This window comes from Lynx canadensis, chromosome A1 (genome assembly GCF_007474595.2).
Source record: "Lynx canadensis isolate LIC74 chromosome A1, mLynCan4.pri.v2, whole genome shotgun sequence".
In the NCBI taxonomy this organism is placed as follows: domain Eukaryota; kingdom Metazoa; phylum Chordata; class Mammalia; order Carnivora; family Felidae; genus Lynx; species Lynx canadensis.
The window spans coordinates 51,489,029-51,506,973 of record NC_044303.2 but is presented as its reverse complement, the minus strand read 5'-3'; the positions used below and the strand labels follow the sequence as shown (position 1 = coordinate 51,506,973).

The 17,945-nt window shown below is 40.9% G+C and overlaps 1 protein-coding gene across 6 annotated transcripts in view; it reads left to right on the top strand.

Annotated features, from left to right (window-relative positions):
• The first annotated feature begins 11,164 nt into the window (after window positions 1-11,164).
• Window positions 11,165-17,945, top strand: part of MYCBP2 (MYC binding protein 2) — a 283,331-nt gene continuing 276,550 nt past the window's right edge. For 5 of the 6 annotated variants that reach the window (XM_030312209.1, XM_030312183.1, XM_030312194.1 and 2 more), the window contains exon 1: window positions 11,165-11,761. In XM_030312209.1, coding sequence (XP_030168069.1) covers window positions 11,460-11,761 — 302 coding nt within the window. In that variant the 5' untranslated portion in view covers window positions 11,165-11,459. The remainder of the gene's footprint in view (window positions 11,762-17,945) is intronic. The other variant, XM_030312204.1, reaches the window with a different exon arrangement.

Genomic DNA, 17,945 nt, shown 5'->3' with positions numbered 1-17,945 from the left:
TTCAGAATCCCATATTTGTGAAAGAACTCTGTAAGCCTTCAAAAAATTTTTAAATGTTTTATTTATTTTTGAGACAGGGAGAGACAGAGCATGAACAGGGGAGGGTCAGAGAGAGGGAGACACAGAATCTGAAACAGGCTCCAGGCTCTGAGCTGTCAGCACAGAGCCCGACTCGGGGCTCGAACTCACGGACCGCGAGATCATGACCGTAGCGCAAGTCGGCCGCTTAACCGGCTGAGCCACCCAGGCGCCCCTGTAAGCCCTCATATGATGGTTCTGGCCAATGTGGGCAGGGAAGGTAAATCCACAGCAGAATACGTATCACTCCCAGCCAAGCTGAATCACTGGCCTTTCCAGGGTAGAATATAATAGATCTTCTTGCAAGTGGCTGTTTGGTCTCCTTCAGGGATCATATTGTATTAAGGGCTAGTGTTGGTCTCTTTTGCTGGCAGGTTGTACATTTGGCTATTGCAGTAGCTAGATTAGCATTGTTAAGGGAGAGCATGAACTATATGTTCCGTGCATAACCTCCATCTCTGCACTATGGCTACTCTGTGCATGTGCTCTCTGTGCCCCCAGTGGGTGGACAAAAGCAGAGGTTAGCTAATTATCAACTAGCAGAATCATCCTGTCTATGTGGTCATTCATTGTCTCTGTCATGATGGAATGTTCTCTGACAGGCATCATCATGTGATTTGATTCAAAGACTGTCACACTTCACACCCACTCCCATAGGTCCATTCTCATGTCTCTTCCATAGCCTTCCTTCCCAATCTTTCAATCTTTTTACTTCCAGGCCCCTACCAAACACCCAAGCCATCTGCCGCTACCTATGAGTCTTACTTCAGGCTACTGCTCTTTATGTGCAAAATGGATGATCCTAGGCAATGCATGAAGTGCAAACTATTGGAAAGATTTTGCCTTATCACTATCAGATCATAGTATAGAAGCAGTTCATTTCAGTTGTAACTACTTACCAAGTTAACCTGCACTTAGACCAAGCTCAGCTTCTTTTCTCCTCCACCAGTTAGTCTTAAGGGACTCCCTAAACCCATGCAGCCATATGTTTAAGCTTAGAGGCAGGTCTCATTGCAATAATGGTTGATGACACAGGAGCTGGCCACGCATTCATGCAGCTTACTTGTGCTGTGTCCCTGCTCATGCCCAATCTTGGATATATTACTTATATTTTACCATAGGTTTTTCTGGGCCCACTGGACCTTATGAGGTAATGGGACTGATAAAACTCAGCTCCTGATGGGTACTTTTAGCCACTTGACATCTCATGGTAAGATGCTCTGTCTCTATCAGTGCCCAAATAGCCTACCAGAAGCCATTTTTCAAGTGTATGATTTTTGTTGTTGCTGTTGTTAAGTTTGTTTTTGCCTTGCTCCAGAACCCTTGGACTTTTCTTTGTGATTTTCCCATGGAAATTTCCCATTCATTCGGCAGCATCTTTCTCTCCCACTGATACATCTAATATCATAGACTCTGTCATGTTGTATGACCTAAGAAGCAAAACTGCTTTTCCTACAGTCAAGAGATGATGTGGAGCCCTTCATTGTTCTAGGCAGTACTGCATTGTTCTTGGCAGGTATCTGTGTCATTCAGGAAATGTGTCAGAGCAATATTCTCAAGTAAATATTATGCCTACAGACCCAGAGAAGCCTAGCAAGTGTTGTCCCTCCTTCTTTGTGGTAGGAAGTATGAGATGTGATAACTTACCCTTTACTTTGTAGATGTCGGACAAGACTCAGATCACTGGAATCCTAATTTTCAGCATTTCATTGTCTCTCTCTAGTGCATCTATGGTGCTCAGCAAGAGTAATCTAGTTTTAATGTCTTTATAATGAACACTTTCTGTAAGCCTCTCAAAAGCTTGGGCTATTATACTTATAAGTGCATCCTGTCTGTACCTCTCCCACCTTAGTTCACCCCCAGTGAGTCTCAGCAATTATGCAGTTCTACCCATCTCAGAGCTGTCATGCTCAGTCTACCACCAGTGATGATATATTAGGTTTTTTGTTGCTGCATAACAGTATTGTCACAAACTTAGTGGTTGACTGTATCACACACTTACTATCTGACAGTTTCTGTACATTAGAAGACTGGGCAGGGCTTAGCTTTGTCCTCTGCAAGGCTATAATCAAGGTGTCCACTGGGGCCACAATCTCATCTGAGACTCAGCTAAGAAAGGAAACACTTCCAAAGTCATATGGTTTTTGGCAGAATTCAGTTCCTTGCAGGCTGCTGGACTGAGGCACTCAGTCCTTATGGGCTGTTAGCCAGAGACTACTGTCAACTTTTTGCCTTGTGTACCTCTCTGTGTGGTGGCTCACACATGGCAGCTTGCTCCTTCAAAGTCCTTTGAAGTTCCTTCAAAGGAAGAGGGGGTCTCCAGCAAGATGGAAGTGATGATATAATATTAACTTAATTACATATGTGTAATCTTGTACAGCTGGTCATTTTTGCCATATTCTATTGGTCAGAAGAAATTTTCAGGTCCCAACTACACACACGGGGAAATGCTTATACAAGGGCAGGTATATTAGGAGATGGAGATCAGGGGATCACCTTACAAACTGTCCACCACAGATGTGGTTCCCATTGCCAACCAACCAGTGGATGATCCAGTTCCAACTTTCCATTTTATTTTATTTTTTAAAATATTTTTCAAATGTTTTTATTTATTTTTGAGAGAGAGAGAGAGAGAGAGAGAGAGAGAGAGCATGAGTGGAGGAGGGGCAGAGAGAGAGGGAGACACAGAATCTGAAGCAGGCTTTAGGTTCTGAGTTGTTAGCACAGAGCCTGATGAGTGGCTCCAACTCGCGAACTGCGAGATCATGACCTGAACTGAAGTCGGACACTCAATCGACTGAGTCAGCCAGGCGCCCCTCTTTGTTTTGTTTTTGAAGTTTACTTACTTATTTTGAGAGAGAGAGACAGAGACAGGGAGCATGGGGGAAGGGCAAAGAGAGAGGAAGAGAGAATTCCAAGCAGCTTCTGACGTGGGGCTCGATCTCACAAACTGTGAGATCATGATCTGAACCAGGACCAAAAGTTGGACACTTAACCAACTAAGTCACCCAGGCACCCCATCCAACATCCCATTTTAGAGTTCACTTCTTCAGACCACTCCCCATACCAACTGACTTAAGTCAGTTTCCCTGGGAAACAGAAATGGAGACTTGCATGCATGCAGGAAATTTATTGTGGAGTGTTTTAACAACACTGCTTGTGAATGAATGAGAAAAGCAGGATGGGCCAAGAGAGGAAGAAATGGAATTGCAGTGCAGTTGCAACAAAGGCCTTAGCTAATTCCATGGAGAATTGTGGAGCTGGGATGGCTTTTCAGAATACCTTGAATTAAGGTCCAGAGGTCCAGGTCTTTGTACACCACATCCACCAGTTATTTGATGCAGGTTCCCCTGGGGATGGAGTGGAATCTTGGGTGATACAGTTCCCTAGAGCCAAGAGCAACTTATGAAAAGGGACTTAGCTATGAGCAGCCATCAGTCATCACTCCCAGCAGCTGGGGGAATATGTGCCTCAGACCTGCAAGGTTATCTGAGAGGTACATCACTGTAGAAATCTTTAATAAATCCAAAGGCATGACATAAAAAAAAATCCAAAGGCATGATCTTTCTGATGTTTGACTTGAAGAAAGCAAGAAAATTCAGGACCCAGGGAGAATGAATGGATTTTTATGATTTTGACTATTTTTTTGTAAGTATTTCTTCTTTCAGGCATACTACTCATGGAAGCTAGCGAGAGCATACACTCTTTGACAAGATGTTGGACCTGGTATGTCCAGTAGGAACATTTTTAGCTACAAGTAAAAATACTTTATTAACAGTAGCTGAGACAATTTAGAATTCTTTTTCTTGCATAAAAATTAGTTTGAAACTTTGTTCAATGGCTTTATAATGTCAAGGCCAATGTCAGTGATGCTCTTGGCCTTTATCTTGTAGCTCTTGTCTCATAGCTACAAATGTCAGCCATCCTGCCCACCTTTGAAGTGGAAAGAGAGACAGAAACAAGAAGAATGGATTCTCCTTTATCTTTCTGGCCTGAATTGTGTCCTAAAGTCAACCCTAAGTGCAGGAGAGGCTCACAGAATATTTCACTTTTTTCAGTCTTTAAAGTAAAGGCAGGCAAGGAAGAGGGAGATTTGAAATGGGTGTGGTGAATCAATAAATTTGGTTTTCAAATCAGGTGTCTGTTTTGCTGATTGAGGTCATATGCACAAGCTTTAAAGACCAGATACAAGATGATAAAATGCCATCATTTGGCTGAAAAGCCAAATCAAGACTACTATTTGGATAGAAGACTATCTGTATCACTAGGGTCCAAACAGGAAAACAGAAAAGTGTGTGCCAAGTAATTAAGAGAGGGAATTGAATATAAGGAACTAATTGCATCAGTAGTGAAGGAGCTGAGAAGGCAAATGAAGGACAGAGGCATCTAAAGATTGATAACTGCAGGAAGCCACTATAATCCTTATGGCAGGAGAGACCAAAGGAGGAGATGCTATTTCCAGCTTCCAGGAGCCGGGGATGCCCAATGAGAAGTGGTTCCACAACAGAGGTTACCTGGCTGGAATTGGAACATGGAAGAAGCTGCCAGCAGGAGTTGGAACCATAGAGATGTTGCCCAAAGCAGAAAGAGATAGCGATGGTGGTAGGTAAGGGAAGCATGATTTCTCTCCTCTTTCCACGTACTAATCATCCATCTCACTCCATTGGCTTAATCTAACTTGAAGCTAGCTGGCAAGGGAGCCTGAAAAATGTGGTTTTCAGGGCTCACTTTGCTGTACCGAGCAGGGAAATGGAGAGGAATTGACTCAAGAGGAAATAAGCAAATTACCGGCACACCATCCCTCCTGCATTTAGGGGTGCACTTTAGGAATACTTGTGTGGAAGCGAGTTTTTCTCCAGAAGCAATGTTGCCTTTGCTCTAGCCCATAAATACTTTAGTTCCTGAAACGTTACATCATACAGATATGATTATTTTGTCTAAACTAAGAAAATACTGTCACCGTAAATTAATTTAGGAAGGTATGAACTATTTTTCATGAATTATATGCTTTAAAAACTTTTTAAACAGCTTCTGGTGCAGTCTAAAAGGCAAACTTCAGGCACTGGGTGGCTCAGTTTGTTAAGCATACAACTTTGGCTCGGGTCATGATCTTATGGTTCATGAGTTCGAGCATTGCATTGGGCTCACTGCTGTTATCACAGATCCTGCTACAGATCCTCTGTTCCCTTGCTCTCTGTCCCTCTCCCACTCTCTCTCAAAATTAAATAAAACATACAAAAAGTAAAAATAAAAATAAATGGCAAATGAGAGGGGCAAAATCTTTTTGAGAGAGTTAATTATAAAGAATTAGTAAATCAACCTATTTTTACTTTTGAAATATAAAAGTAAAAATATTGATCAAAACAGGAAATTGAACTAGGTGGGGCTAAGACTTTTATGCTAATTACGTATAAACTAACAGAGAATGTGAGCCATGGATGATATATGTAAGTTTTGATTCCAGAGGTGTACCATAGCCACCAGCCACTTGAGAAGAAACTATAATCTGTTTTGACTATTATTAGTCAAAATGTAACCATCAGAATTCCAAAAACTCGCTGAATTTAATGAAAGTAAGCAATATGTTTTGTGAATTAACAAATCATCTAAGAGCAGAGTGTTTTAGGGAAACAAGTAGTCTTAGGATTCTATTCTTGTCATGTCATGATAAAGTAAATCTGTGTTTGTGGATAGGGCTCTGTTAAAAAACATAACTTCCAGGGACACCTGGGTGGCTTAGTCATGTAAGTGTAGGACTCTTGATTTCGGCTCAACTCATGGTCTTGTGGTTCATGAGTTCAAGCTCGCATCAGGCTCTGAGCTGTCAGTGTAGTGCCTGCTTGGGATTCTCTCTCCCGCTCTCTCTGCCCTTCCCCTGCTCACTATCTGTCTCTCCCTCAAAATAAAGAAATAAGCATTAAAAAAGAATACTTCCAAATCCAAGTGTATATAACTCAAAGTGTATAATTGTTTGTCTCAAAAGGTTGGGACACATCTCAAATAAGGGAGACCACACACACTATTAACAATAATAGTTATGCCTGACAGGTGGTGTGCTAAGCAAGTCCTTGATATATATTATTTAACTTAATCTTCAAAGAATCTAATGAAGTAGGTGCTATTATTACCCTCATATTATTGGTGAGAAAACTTAGCCTGAAAGAGGGTAAATGTCTTTAAAATAAGATCATGCCTAGTATAATCATTTTAGAGCCATTTAGATATATCCTGATATCTGGATTAGCCAAGAACTATCTTAAAAATAATATATTTTTAAACATATTATGTTATTGTAAATAAATAATATATTTCAAAATAATATATTTGATATGATAAAATTACTATTATGTATAAGAATTTCAACAGTCCTTTAGGGTTTAGGGAGATATGATTTAATTATTAAACTATTTAACCTTAGTAATAATGACCAACCTAATAATTTATAAACTACATTGAGGTTTTCAAGGTTAAAATGCAAGGTTCTTACATTTCTCCTTCAAACAATTATACTTTATATGACTTTCTTTATCATTTGTGAAAGCTTCTTCTGGTCTAAAATACATCACAACAATAAAATCTTTAAAACATGATTTGCATTTAAATATATATGTATATGTATATATACATATACATATATACTACTGAATTTCATACACTTCAAAGAATAGATTCACTTAAAAATAGTTTAGAATTGGGGCACCTGGGTGGCTCAGTTGGTTGGGCGTCCGACTTCGGCTCAGGTCATGTTCTCAAGGTTACTGGTTCAAGCCCTGCTTCGGGCTCTGTGCTGACGGCTCAGAGCTCAGAGCCTGGAGCCTGCTTCCAATTCTGTGTCTCCCTCTCCCTGGCCCTCCCCTGCTCACGCTCTGTCTCTCTCTCTCAAAAATGAACATTAAAAAAATTTTTTTTAATAAAAAAATATTTTAGAGTAATTTTTCAGGGCTGGAAATATCCATATTTACCTAAAGCTCCCTAGAATCTAAATTTTTTATTTATAGAAAAACATAGACATAAAATTTGTATCTTTAGAAACTAATATGAATAAAAAGAAAAAATCATGCCTCTTCATGTCTACAAATTACTGAATCTTCCAAGGCTCTAAAAATACATTTGTTTAAAGTAAGACATCAAGATATCTAGGGGATCCAATACGTAATTTTTGTTTAAAAAAATTTAAATAGCCATGTTGAATTTTTTCTGTTCATTTTGGAGTATTAAATATATTACCTAAAATAATTTTCATTTTAAAGTGCTTGTGGTCATTTTATCAGGAATGTAGACTCATGGGTCCTTAAAGTAAGGTTACCAAAGAGTGAAACATTTCTTCACTCTTCAGACTTGACCATTTTTTCCCTCCAAATTGTTCTCAGCTACTAAGTTTGTTTTAAAATGGTCTCAGCTACCAAATTTGTTTTTATTTTTTATTTATTTTTAATTTTTTTCAACATTTATTTATTTTTGAGAGACAGAGAGAGACAGAGAACAAGCAGGGGAGGAACAGAGAGAGAACCAGACACAGAATCAGAAGCAGGATCCAGGCTCTAAGCTGTCAGCACAGAGACTGACTTGGAGCTCATGACCTGAGACAAGTCAGTTGCTTAAGGGACTGAGCCACCCAGGCGCCCCACCAATTTTGTTTTTAAATGTTCCAACACTGTTGTACAAATTTGGGAAACAAACCCAAACTCCTGACTTAACCACAACATTTTCAGTAGTCTTGATGTTCCTCATAACATGCGTGCTTCCTGTGTTTGTAATCCTATAGCATTGGTACAATAACCTTTTAAATGAAATTAACAACATCTATCATTGTTCTCATTTATGTTTCTGCCTGTTATTTACTACACCAGTGCTGATGGCTTCCTTTAAAAAAAAACAAAACACAAAAAACACAAGATAGAGTACAAAAAGATACAGAGTACAAAAATCTTAAATCTTTGGAGTTCAGAAAATTGTACTCCCAGCTTTGCTATTTCAAGTGGAAGAGAAAATATGTGATCATACGTATGAAAGAAGAAGCCAGGGTCTTACATGATCATTGACAAGAGATGCTTTTGAGAAATGAACATGATTATCAACCACAAAGACTAAAAAATACTACGCATGTTTCATTTACAAAATGGGCAAAGTCAGGATGCCTTAGTTCAGCGTTAATCTTTGAGGGTGATTCTTTCAGGGCGACGTCCTTAAGTCCTGTCTAGCCAATTCTGACACCCAACCCGCCCAGTGCTTCCTCCACTCTCCCCCACTCTCTTCCACCCCCCCTCTGAACCAAAGGCACACACACGCCCAGCCTGGCCAGAAGATAAAGCTAAGATGGCAGCGCGGAAAGTACAGGAGCGGCGCTCACTGGGGCTGGAAAAACAAAAGCAAAACTCTCTATATATTCTTTCAATCTGCATTTTCTGTAATAACAAGACTCCCCACCCCCATCTCAACACCTAGGCGGTGTAAGACATCCAGTAGCAGTGCGCGCAGGATTGGCGGGCGGGGACTCTTGCTTTGCACGTTGCGAGAAATCCACATCTCCCTTCTGCAGCAACGGTTCAGGTGGACCCTAGCGCCTTGCCTTGGGGACCACCCTCCCTTCAAATCCCCTTGACAGTGGAATTAAGGGTGATTCCTAACGCCCTTTCGTTCCCGGCTTGCGTTCCATTCCCTGCCAACCCTTGGGAGCCTTCCCAAGTGCCCAGCTGCCACGGCAATAGCCGTAGCATTGCCCAGGGAGCACGCAGTGCCCAGGCAGGAAGAGGAGGTGGAGGAGGAGAAAAAACTCTGCATTGACTATCAATTTAGAGTGGAGCGGCTGTTGCCACTGCCGTGGAAGGAAATGCGGCCAACCGCAACAGAAACGCCACTCTCGGCCACCTAAGTGAGCATGTGTGCGACTCCGCGCACGCCTAGTTGCTCGACTCAACGACAACAGGGTTCCTAGCAAATTATCCAGTTACCGGGTTTTGCATGTACCCAGAAGGCTCAGAAAGGGGCCTTGTGGTGAAAACTGAAGCGAAATTAAGGGATAGCAGGAACTCTGAGAACAGTGCAGCCGCTGGGTTCAATCCTCATTATAAACTCCAAGAAGGTAAAGACTGCAGAAGCCACCACCTAAACCTGAACTGGAAATGCTTTTCTGTGCAGGCAACATTCATTCATTCATTCATTCAGCCAATACCTTGTTCCCTTCTGCTTAGGGCTAGAGCCTGTGCTAGGAGCTGGGAATGTAACGTGGGAACAGACACATATATCATTCCCGTCCTCAGGAAAAGTCTAGTATGTTTTGTTTTGCGTGTTACAATTTGTGAAAAGCCGTGTGCCAAGGTGGACATCCTAGATGTTTGAAATCCTTCCACAATCTCATGCAATATTATTTTTGACCACTATTCAGAGGGTGAAACTTGCCCAAAGGCATACAAATAGCAAAGTCAGGATCTAAATTCTGGTTTGTCAGAGCCTTTTGGCTACCTGGCTGGCTGCTCAACAGTAAAGAGCCCTTGCAGTTCATACTTGTTCAGGCCTTTAACTCTACTAGCCTTTCATTGCCTCTATACCTTGTCTATAGGTTTGGAGCACTTCGTGTTCAATGCTGAGGTTTATAACTGCTGAAGCATTAGGACAGGAATTTAGTTTAATAAATAATTATTGGTGACCTACTATGTGCCAGTTTCTAGGCTAGGGGCTGAGGAAGACACGAAGATAAACAAGAAGCTCTTGTTTATGAGCTCATAGTTGAGGAAACAAGTACAAAACCTGTTTAACAGGGCTACTCACAGCGCTAAAACACCGACTTCCCATGCCAGTCCTTTGTCCCTATATTTTCATTATCCTGCTTGTAGCTATCTTTTTTTTTTTTTTTAATCAAAACGATCTCCATCTGTTAAAGCCCTAGGTAAAATGCACTGCTTCAGCACTCTCTCCCCCCAAAAGCTAGAATTAATTTATTTCCCCACTCATTGTTTGTACTTTTGAAAACACTAAAAAGGCTTTTTTTTTTTTTTTTTTTTTTTAGGAGGAGGAGGACATTTATAGAAAAAGCATAGATTTAAGAACTAGTAAGTAGATAAAGAAAATGGTAATGATAGGACTTAAAATGACAGGAGTATAAATTAGGCAAACTCTTCAAACTGAGTCTCAAAAGGATAAAACTTAGTAGCAGTCAGGGTTCAGTGGCACATACATTTCTAGTGCACTTACTTAGAAGGGACTAGTAGAACAGCTTGACACAAGGGACTCAGCAAATGTCACATTTTAATAGACAACAATGATAAGATCTTTGGCAGATATGACATTTTCAGATGTTCCAAATAGCCAGAGTTATAGCTTCAGGTCATATTTGAGAATTATCTCTAGAAATGTTAAGTCTGGACAGAAAAAGATGAGCCATCAAGTGACCACTGCCAAGAGATAAGTGTGCACTCTAAAGGATGAATGTGGAGTCAACATAATATGTAAGAAAAGTACTATCACATTAAGGTTTAGCTATGATGAAATGTTGAGAACAAGAATTTAGGAATGATTCCTGCTTGTGAATACTCGCATATCTGTCAATTCTACTTTCATAGAAAAAGAGAATGCACTAGCTTACTACCTGTTTTTTTTTTTTTTTTTAAGTAAAAGCTATTTTAATCCTAATAATAAAAACCACAAACGAAAATCGCCAGAGATACTTCTAATTTAGCTGGCCTCCTTTGCCTTGGATTCTGAATTACCCAGCACTGTTCCCAGTAAATCTTCATGTTGGCAGCAGAACCTTTGAGAAAAAAGTAGCAGGAGTGCGTGACACTCATTCTCTGGTGGTGGGACATTTCCTCTTTCTGGTCCAAGTTCTCCCACCTGGAGGGAACCCCTTTACCTGATGCCAATAGCATGTAGCTGACAGCCTTCCCAGCGCTTTCCTTACTCTTCCTCAAGCTGCTAGTAAAACCCGGAGAAGTGGCTTTCTTTCAGATTCCTCACCACTCAACCTCCCCACACCCAAAGCCCTGAGGCGGAGGGAGTGGTGGCGAGAGGGGGGTGGGGCGGGAAAGGGGCTGGGGTTACTGAGCATGTGCGAGGAGTGGCGCATGCCCAGTGCGGCCGGCAGCTTCCCATTGCGGGTAGCCCCGGCGGTGGCAGCGGTGGCGGCGGCGGCAGCGGCGGCACCGCCTCCTCCTCACACTCCCGAGGTGGCGGGGTTAGATGAGCGGTCCCAGTAGAGGCGAGGGCGGCGCAGGGGGGAGGAGGAGAAGACGGAGGAGGAGAAGGAGGACGCTGTCTTTGTAGTCTCGTGCTGCGGGAGCCAGAGGCCGCCTCCGGAGCCGTCGTCGTTGGAAAAGGGCTGTGTGTGCGCGCGCGTGTCTGCTTGCCCGGCCCGCGGGGACGAGGCGGCGGCGGCGGCTGCGAGGATGATGATGTGCTCAGCGACTGCCTCCCCCGCCGCCGCCTCCTCGGGGCCCGGCGGGGACGGATTCTTCCCAGCCGCCACCATCTCTTCCTCCCCGGCGCCGGGGGCGCTGTTCATGCCGGTTCCGGAGGGCTCCTTGGCTGCCGCTGGGCTGGGGCTGGGGCTGCCGGCCGCGGACTCCCGGGGTCACTACCAGCTGCTGCTGTCAGGTCGGGCCCTGGCCGACCGCTACCGGAGGATTTACACAGCTGCGCTCAGTGACAGGGACCAAGGGGGCAGCAGCGCTGGACACCCAGCCTCCAGGTGCGTCTTCAGTGTCCTTCTTGCGCCACATACCGCGTGTGTGTGTGTGTGTGTGTATGCATGTATGTATGTGTGTCTACGTACCTGGTTACTAAGCTTTCTACAAGCGCTAGATGCTGGGTGGTAGAAGCACTAACTGAGATAGGAGGGTGCGGTGGCAACAGTTTCTGCTCTGTGTGTATGTGTGACTGTCTTTGTGGGGGGTTAGTGAGAATGGGAGGTAGCATGGGATGCTAGAAAAGGTGATGGTACCAGTCGGTTATGACACGTGTGTGTGTATTGTTGAGGAAGGAGGAGAGACTGGTTGAGGGGAAGAGGGCAGTTCACGGAGAGAATTTGCAAAAGTGGTGAGGGAAGTGGCGTTTCCAGTATCTCTGCCGCAATGGTATTTGCACGTATTCTTACCCCAACCCCCCAATGGTATTCCATCCTCCACTTTCCACCTCCCATAAAATATCTGCCTTTCACTGACGGGAGCAATGGTGTAGGTTAAGGATAGTGTCATATATATAGGATGAGTTTTAGATAATCATGCTTTAGGATAAGGCATGGAGTTTAAATTTAAAAGATTTATGCAAAAGCGATGCAGATAGAGATTTATGTGGATGTGAAAGATGTCTGATACAGATTTTTAGAGCTGTACTTTGGTAACTGGACCTTTTGGTATTCTAGAGATGTGATTGCAACTGCACTTGTGTTCTGATGTCCCATCGGCCATTTCCCTTCATCTTATGTTCTATTTCCTCTGTCACTTATAGGCTTTAGAGTAGAGTGGGTTAGGGGGTTTTGTGGGGAAAGGGGAAAGCTGTAGAACTTCGAAATATGACTGCTTATACAATATTTACCTCCCACCAACTAAAAAATTTGAGTAGCTACTACATCTCATCCTAGGCTCGCTGCATCTTCAGCTTCCTCCATGTAGAAGATATTAAATCACTTTCATTTTCCTTTTCTTAAGATGTGTGTGTGTGTGTGTGTGTGTGTGTGTGTGTGTGTTTGCTGAGGGCTTTCCTATTGTTTTCTTTTCCTTGTCCTTACATGCCACATACCCCGAAGGATGATGACTGACTTGTTTCACCAGCTTGGCTTTGACAGTGGTAATTGGGAGTTGGCTTCATCATTTTTTTTTCTCACAGCTTCTTGCAACACATGGGGAAAGCATAGTAGTATTTTGTCAAATAAGTTACAGAGAGTTTATGGTATTTATTGAATGTTCAGTGTGTTAGACAATAAAAAGATGCCCTTTTCTTTCATTATGAAAGGGACTAGGCTGTAAGTCAGGTGTTTGTAATTTACCAAAGTGTACTGGGGTTCTTATCCTTTGCAGAGTTGTAAAGATGGAGCTTTGTTCACACTTCTGGGTAAACCAGTCTTTTCATGTCTATAATTGTTGACAGGATTGGGCAGTTTTATTAGATGGATGTAAATATATGTAACTACCTTCTGCTATCCAAACTGAAGGCCACAGTGGCACAAGTCTACTTCTTGCTCATGTTTTTGAAAATAGCACAGAACCTCACTAGACAGTTTTCTGTGGTGGGTATAATTTTGAGCTGTGAGTCTCTGAATTGTGGTACATCTTTGCAGATCCCTCTCAAAGAATTTAAATTTATTTTGTATGTTCTTCCAGTCTTAGGATTTACTACTGATATATTCCCATTTTAACTTTCTACTAATATACTTATGTAACAATACAGTTTTGTGCATCTGGAACTAGATTAACAGTTTTAGACAAAATTAATGTATTTTAATCACACATATAAAATTTATGAGTGATTTTTAGTCTTTGATCCATTTTTGTACAAGTGGTCAATTACAATTTATGAAAAATTCAAGTATTTCGAGAAGTAGTCATGGAAACCAGCCTTAAGTTGTGTAATATTGCCTTCTAGTGCTTGTTTAGAACATTATTGCTTATTTTAGTTCACATTACTTTATCTAAGTCAGCCTGCAACTATCCTTTATTGAATATTTGTTTAAGAATTCAATCACATTTCTTATTAAATATGATGGGGCTAGTGGAGCTAGGATTTAGGTTGTGAATGAATAGTGTAATTATTTGAATAGGGGTACTAGTTGAGTTCGAGTAGAAGAAGAGATCTAGCAGACAGAGAAGGGAGCAAGGATAGAGGATGAAGCTCTAGTGAGCTTCAAATTTAAAGGTGTGAGAAAAAGGAGACAGTAAAGGAAGTTGAAAAAAAAAGATAATAAAAAGTTAAGACAGCTGTGAGACAGTGGCAGCTCTGGTCCTAAGAAAGTGGATTGAAAGTCCTTAGCAGTGTTAACTCTAAAAAAGTGAGAACACTTTCCAGGTCACTGATGACTGTTGAGGAAGTGGTCATAGATGTGGTGAGGAGTCATTAGGAGATGTTGGGGTAATGGAGTTGCAGGGTTGAGGGAAGGATATTCAAATATGGAAGAGTGGCTGGGAAATGTTCAGTATGTGGAGAAAGAGAAATTAAAGAAGTGAGAGAGGAGATAATTGATGTAAGAGAAGTCAGATCTCAGGGACAAGTTTAAGATGTCAGGTGAAGAGGTTAGCCATTGAATAAAGACTAGAGTTGATTGAGCATAAGACTTACATCATATTCATCTTAGTAATCCCAATGTATAGCACAATTTTTGGCATCCATTCTGTACATACCAAATGTCTTCTGTGTGCCAGGCTCTGTTACATGTGCTGAAGACGTAGCAGTGAGCAAAACAGAAAAGGTCTCTACTCTCTTAGAACTTCCACACTAGAGGGGAGAAATAAACAACTGATAGTTCCAGGTAGTGATACGTAACTATGAAAGAAAGAAAACTGATTTCATTTGATAGATGATTTATAGTGGGGGAGCTATTTTAGGTAGGGTGGTCAGGGTAGGTTTCTTTGGCAGTAGACCTTTAAGTTGAATCATAATAATGGGAAGTCAGATCTAGAGTAAGAGTGTTTTAGGAAATTATAAAGGCTCTGAGGTGGAAAGAAGCTTGTGTTCAAGGAAAAAACAAGGCAAACGAGATAACAGTCATTGTTGAATGAATTACTGTGAATTATGTTTTAGATGTCCTGTAGAGTAGTTGAGGGATCCAAGCCTAATGGAGTCAGTGACTTTGATGGCATTCTAGTGAAGTGGTTAAGAGCTTGGACTCTGAAGCTAGTTTAGTTTTACGAGTTTATTATTATTTTTTTAACGTTTATTTATTTTGGGAGGGAGGGAGGGGCAGAGAGAGAGGAAGAGAGGTACCTCACTATCTATGCAGAGCCTGACAGGGGGCTCTATCTCATGAACTGTGAGATCATTACCTGAGCCGAAATCAAGAGCTGGTTGTTTAACCCTCTGAGCCACCCAGGCACCCCAGAAGCTAGACTGGTTTTAAAACCTGGCTCTACCACTTTTTAGCTGTGTGACCTTAGGTACATTATATAACTTATATGCTTCAGATTGTTTTAAGAAAAATTTTATTGTGAAATAATTGGCATGTAACATGTTAGTTTCAGGTGTACCACGTAATAATTCCATTTTTGTATATATTGTAAAATGATCACCACAACAGGCATAAACATCTATCACCACATACTTAAAACTTTTCTTTTCTTGTGATGAGAACTCTTAAGATTTACTCTCTTAGCAACTTTCAAGTATACAATACAGTATTATTAACGATAGTCACCACACTGTACATTGCATTGTCATGACTTACTTATTTTATAACCTTACCTTGTGAATACCTATACCTGTTTTTACCCACCACCCATCTCTGTCCCAGCTACCAGGTTGTTCTCTGTTAATTTATGAGTTTAGGTTTTTTGTTTGGTTTTAGATTTCACGTATAGATAAGATCTTAAGGTATTTGTCTTTGCCTGACTTATTTCAGCTAGCACAATGCTCTCAAGATTTATCCATGCTGTTGTAAATGGCAAGATTTCTTTTTTTATGGCTGAATAATGTTCAATCGTGTATATATACCATATTTTCTTTTTTTTCAATGTTTATTTTTGAGAGAGAGAGACACACACAGGGGGAGGGGCAGAGAGAGAGAGAGAGAGAGGAAGACACAGAATCCAAAGCAGACTCCAGGTTCTGAGCTGTCAGCACAGACCCCCATGTGGGGCTTGAACTCACGAACGGTGAGATCATGACCTGAGCTGAAGTTGGAAGCTTAACAGACTGAACCACTCAGGCACCCCTATATACCACATTTTCTTAATCTATTCATCCATTGATAGATACTTAGTTTGCTTCCATGTCTTGGCTATTGTAAGTAATGCTGCAGTGAACATGGGGTGCAGATGTCTTTTGAGTTAGTGTTTTCATTTACTTTGGAAAAATACTCTAATGAGGAATTGCTAGATCATGTGGTAGTTCTATTTTCTAATTAAAAAAAAAAAAACATTTTTTTTTAATGTTTATTTTTGAGACCCAGAGACAGACAGAGCATGAGCAGGGCAGGGACAGAGAGGGAGACACAGAATCCAAAGCAGGCTCCAAACTGTCAGTAACAGAGCCCAATGTGGGGCTCGAACCACGAACCATGAAATCATGACCTGAACCAAAGTCAGGTGCTCAACTGATTGAGCCACCCAGGCGACCCTGTTTTCTAATTTTTGAGGAACCTCCATACTGTTTTTTCTTCCTTTTTTTAAAAATAATTAATTATTTAATTTTATTTTAGAGGGAGTGAAAGAATCCTAAGCAGGCTCTGCGCTCAGTGTGGAGCCTAAAGTGGGTCTTGATCTCACTAATTCGAGATCATGACCTGACCCGAAATCAAGAGTCAAATGCTTAACCTACTGAGCCACCCAGGTGCCCAAGGAACCTCTATATTGTTTTCTGCAGTGGCTGCCCAGTTTACATTTCCATCAATAGTGCACGGGTTTTTCTTTTCTCTACATTTTTGCCAACACTTGTTATTTCTTGTTTTTGATCGTAGCCATTCTATGTGTGAGGTAATAATCTCATCGTGGTTTTGATTTGTATTTCCCTAATGACTAGTGATACTGAGCATATTTTCATGTGCCTGTTGGCCAACTGTATGTCTTCTTTGGAAAAATATCTTTTCAGATCCTCTGTCCATTTTTAATTGGTTTAAAAACAAATAGCAATGGCTATTTGTTTTTCCTGTCGGAATATATGAGTTCCTTATATATTTTAGATATTAGCCTCTTATCAGGTATATGGTTTGCATATATTTTCTCAAATTTTGTAGTTTGCCTTTTCATTTTATTGATAGTTTCCTTTGCTGTGCAGAAGCTTTTTATTTTGATATAGTCCCGCTTGTTTATTTTTGTCTTTGTTTATGCCTTACTTTTCTTGTATGTAGAATGGGGATAATAATAATGAGGATTGTTTTGTAGATTAAACCAATCCATATATGTAAAGTGCTTGACACATTAAGTGCTGTTAAATATTGTTGATTTCTGCCGAGAATGAGGGGACATATGGCATTTGAGGACTTAAAGATGGGGCAAAAATCAGGTTTTATTCTAATTTTTGGTCTCAGTGACTGTGATGAATGTGAGAATAATGATTTCCTTTATTCATTGACTCGATAAATATATTTTTTATACAAATGAATGAATCAAAATTGGAGCATTGGCTTGAGGAAAAGGTTGGGCTGGAAATAAGTAAAGGAATATTTGATCGTTTCTGTATGTGAATGGCAGTATAGCATTGTATTTGGGAAGAACTATAGCTCTGTGGCTAAATTTACCTTAGAGGCACACTGCCTTGGTTCAAATCCCAGTTCTACCTTTTTCTAAGTTGGGCAAGTTAATTGTATTTCTTTGTCTGTTTCTTTACCTGTAACCTTATAGGACTATTAAAAGCACATTGTGTTAGTACAGGGTAATGTTCATTAAATGTCAGCAGCTGCCGCTATTGTTACTATTAAAATTATATATTTAAAACTCTAATCAGCATGATATTTTAAGTTTTTCCACCCAGCAAAGAAATGGGAAAGCTGTTGGTTGAATTGGTTCAAGGTTAAAGTGTGACTAGAGGTCAAAAAAAAAAAAAAAAAGAAAGTGAAAGTTTGGTGACATTGATTGATCCTTCGGTAAAAACGAAAGTGATGTCAAGGAGGGGAGTGATAGACCAGGAGATACAGAAGAGTCAGGGTATGTCAGTTGAAGTGGTAGAATAACAGAGTAGAAACAATAGAGATTATGGTTAAAGTGGGGAATTGCTTTTCTTTAAGCTAA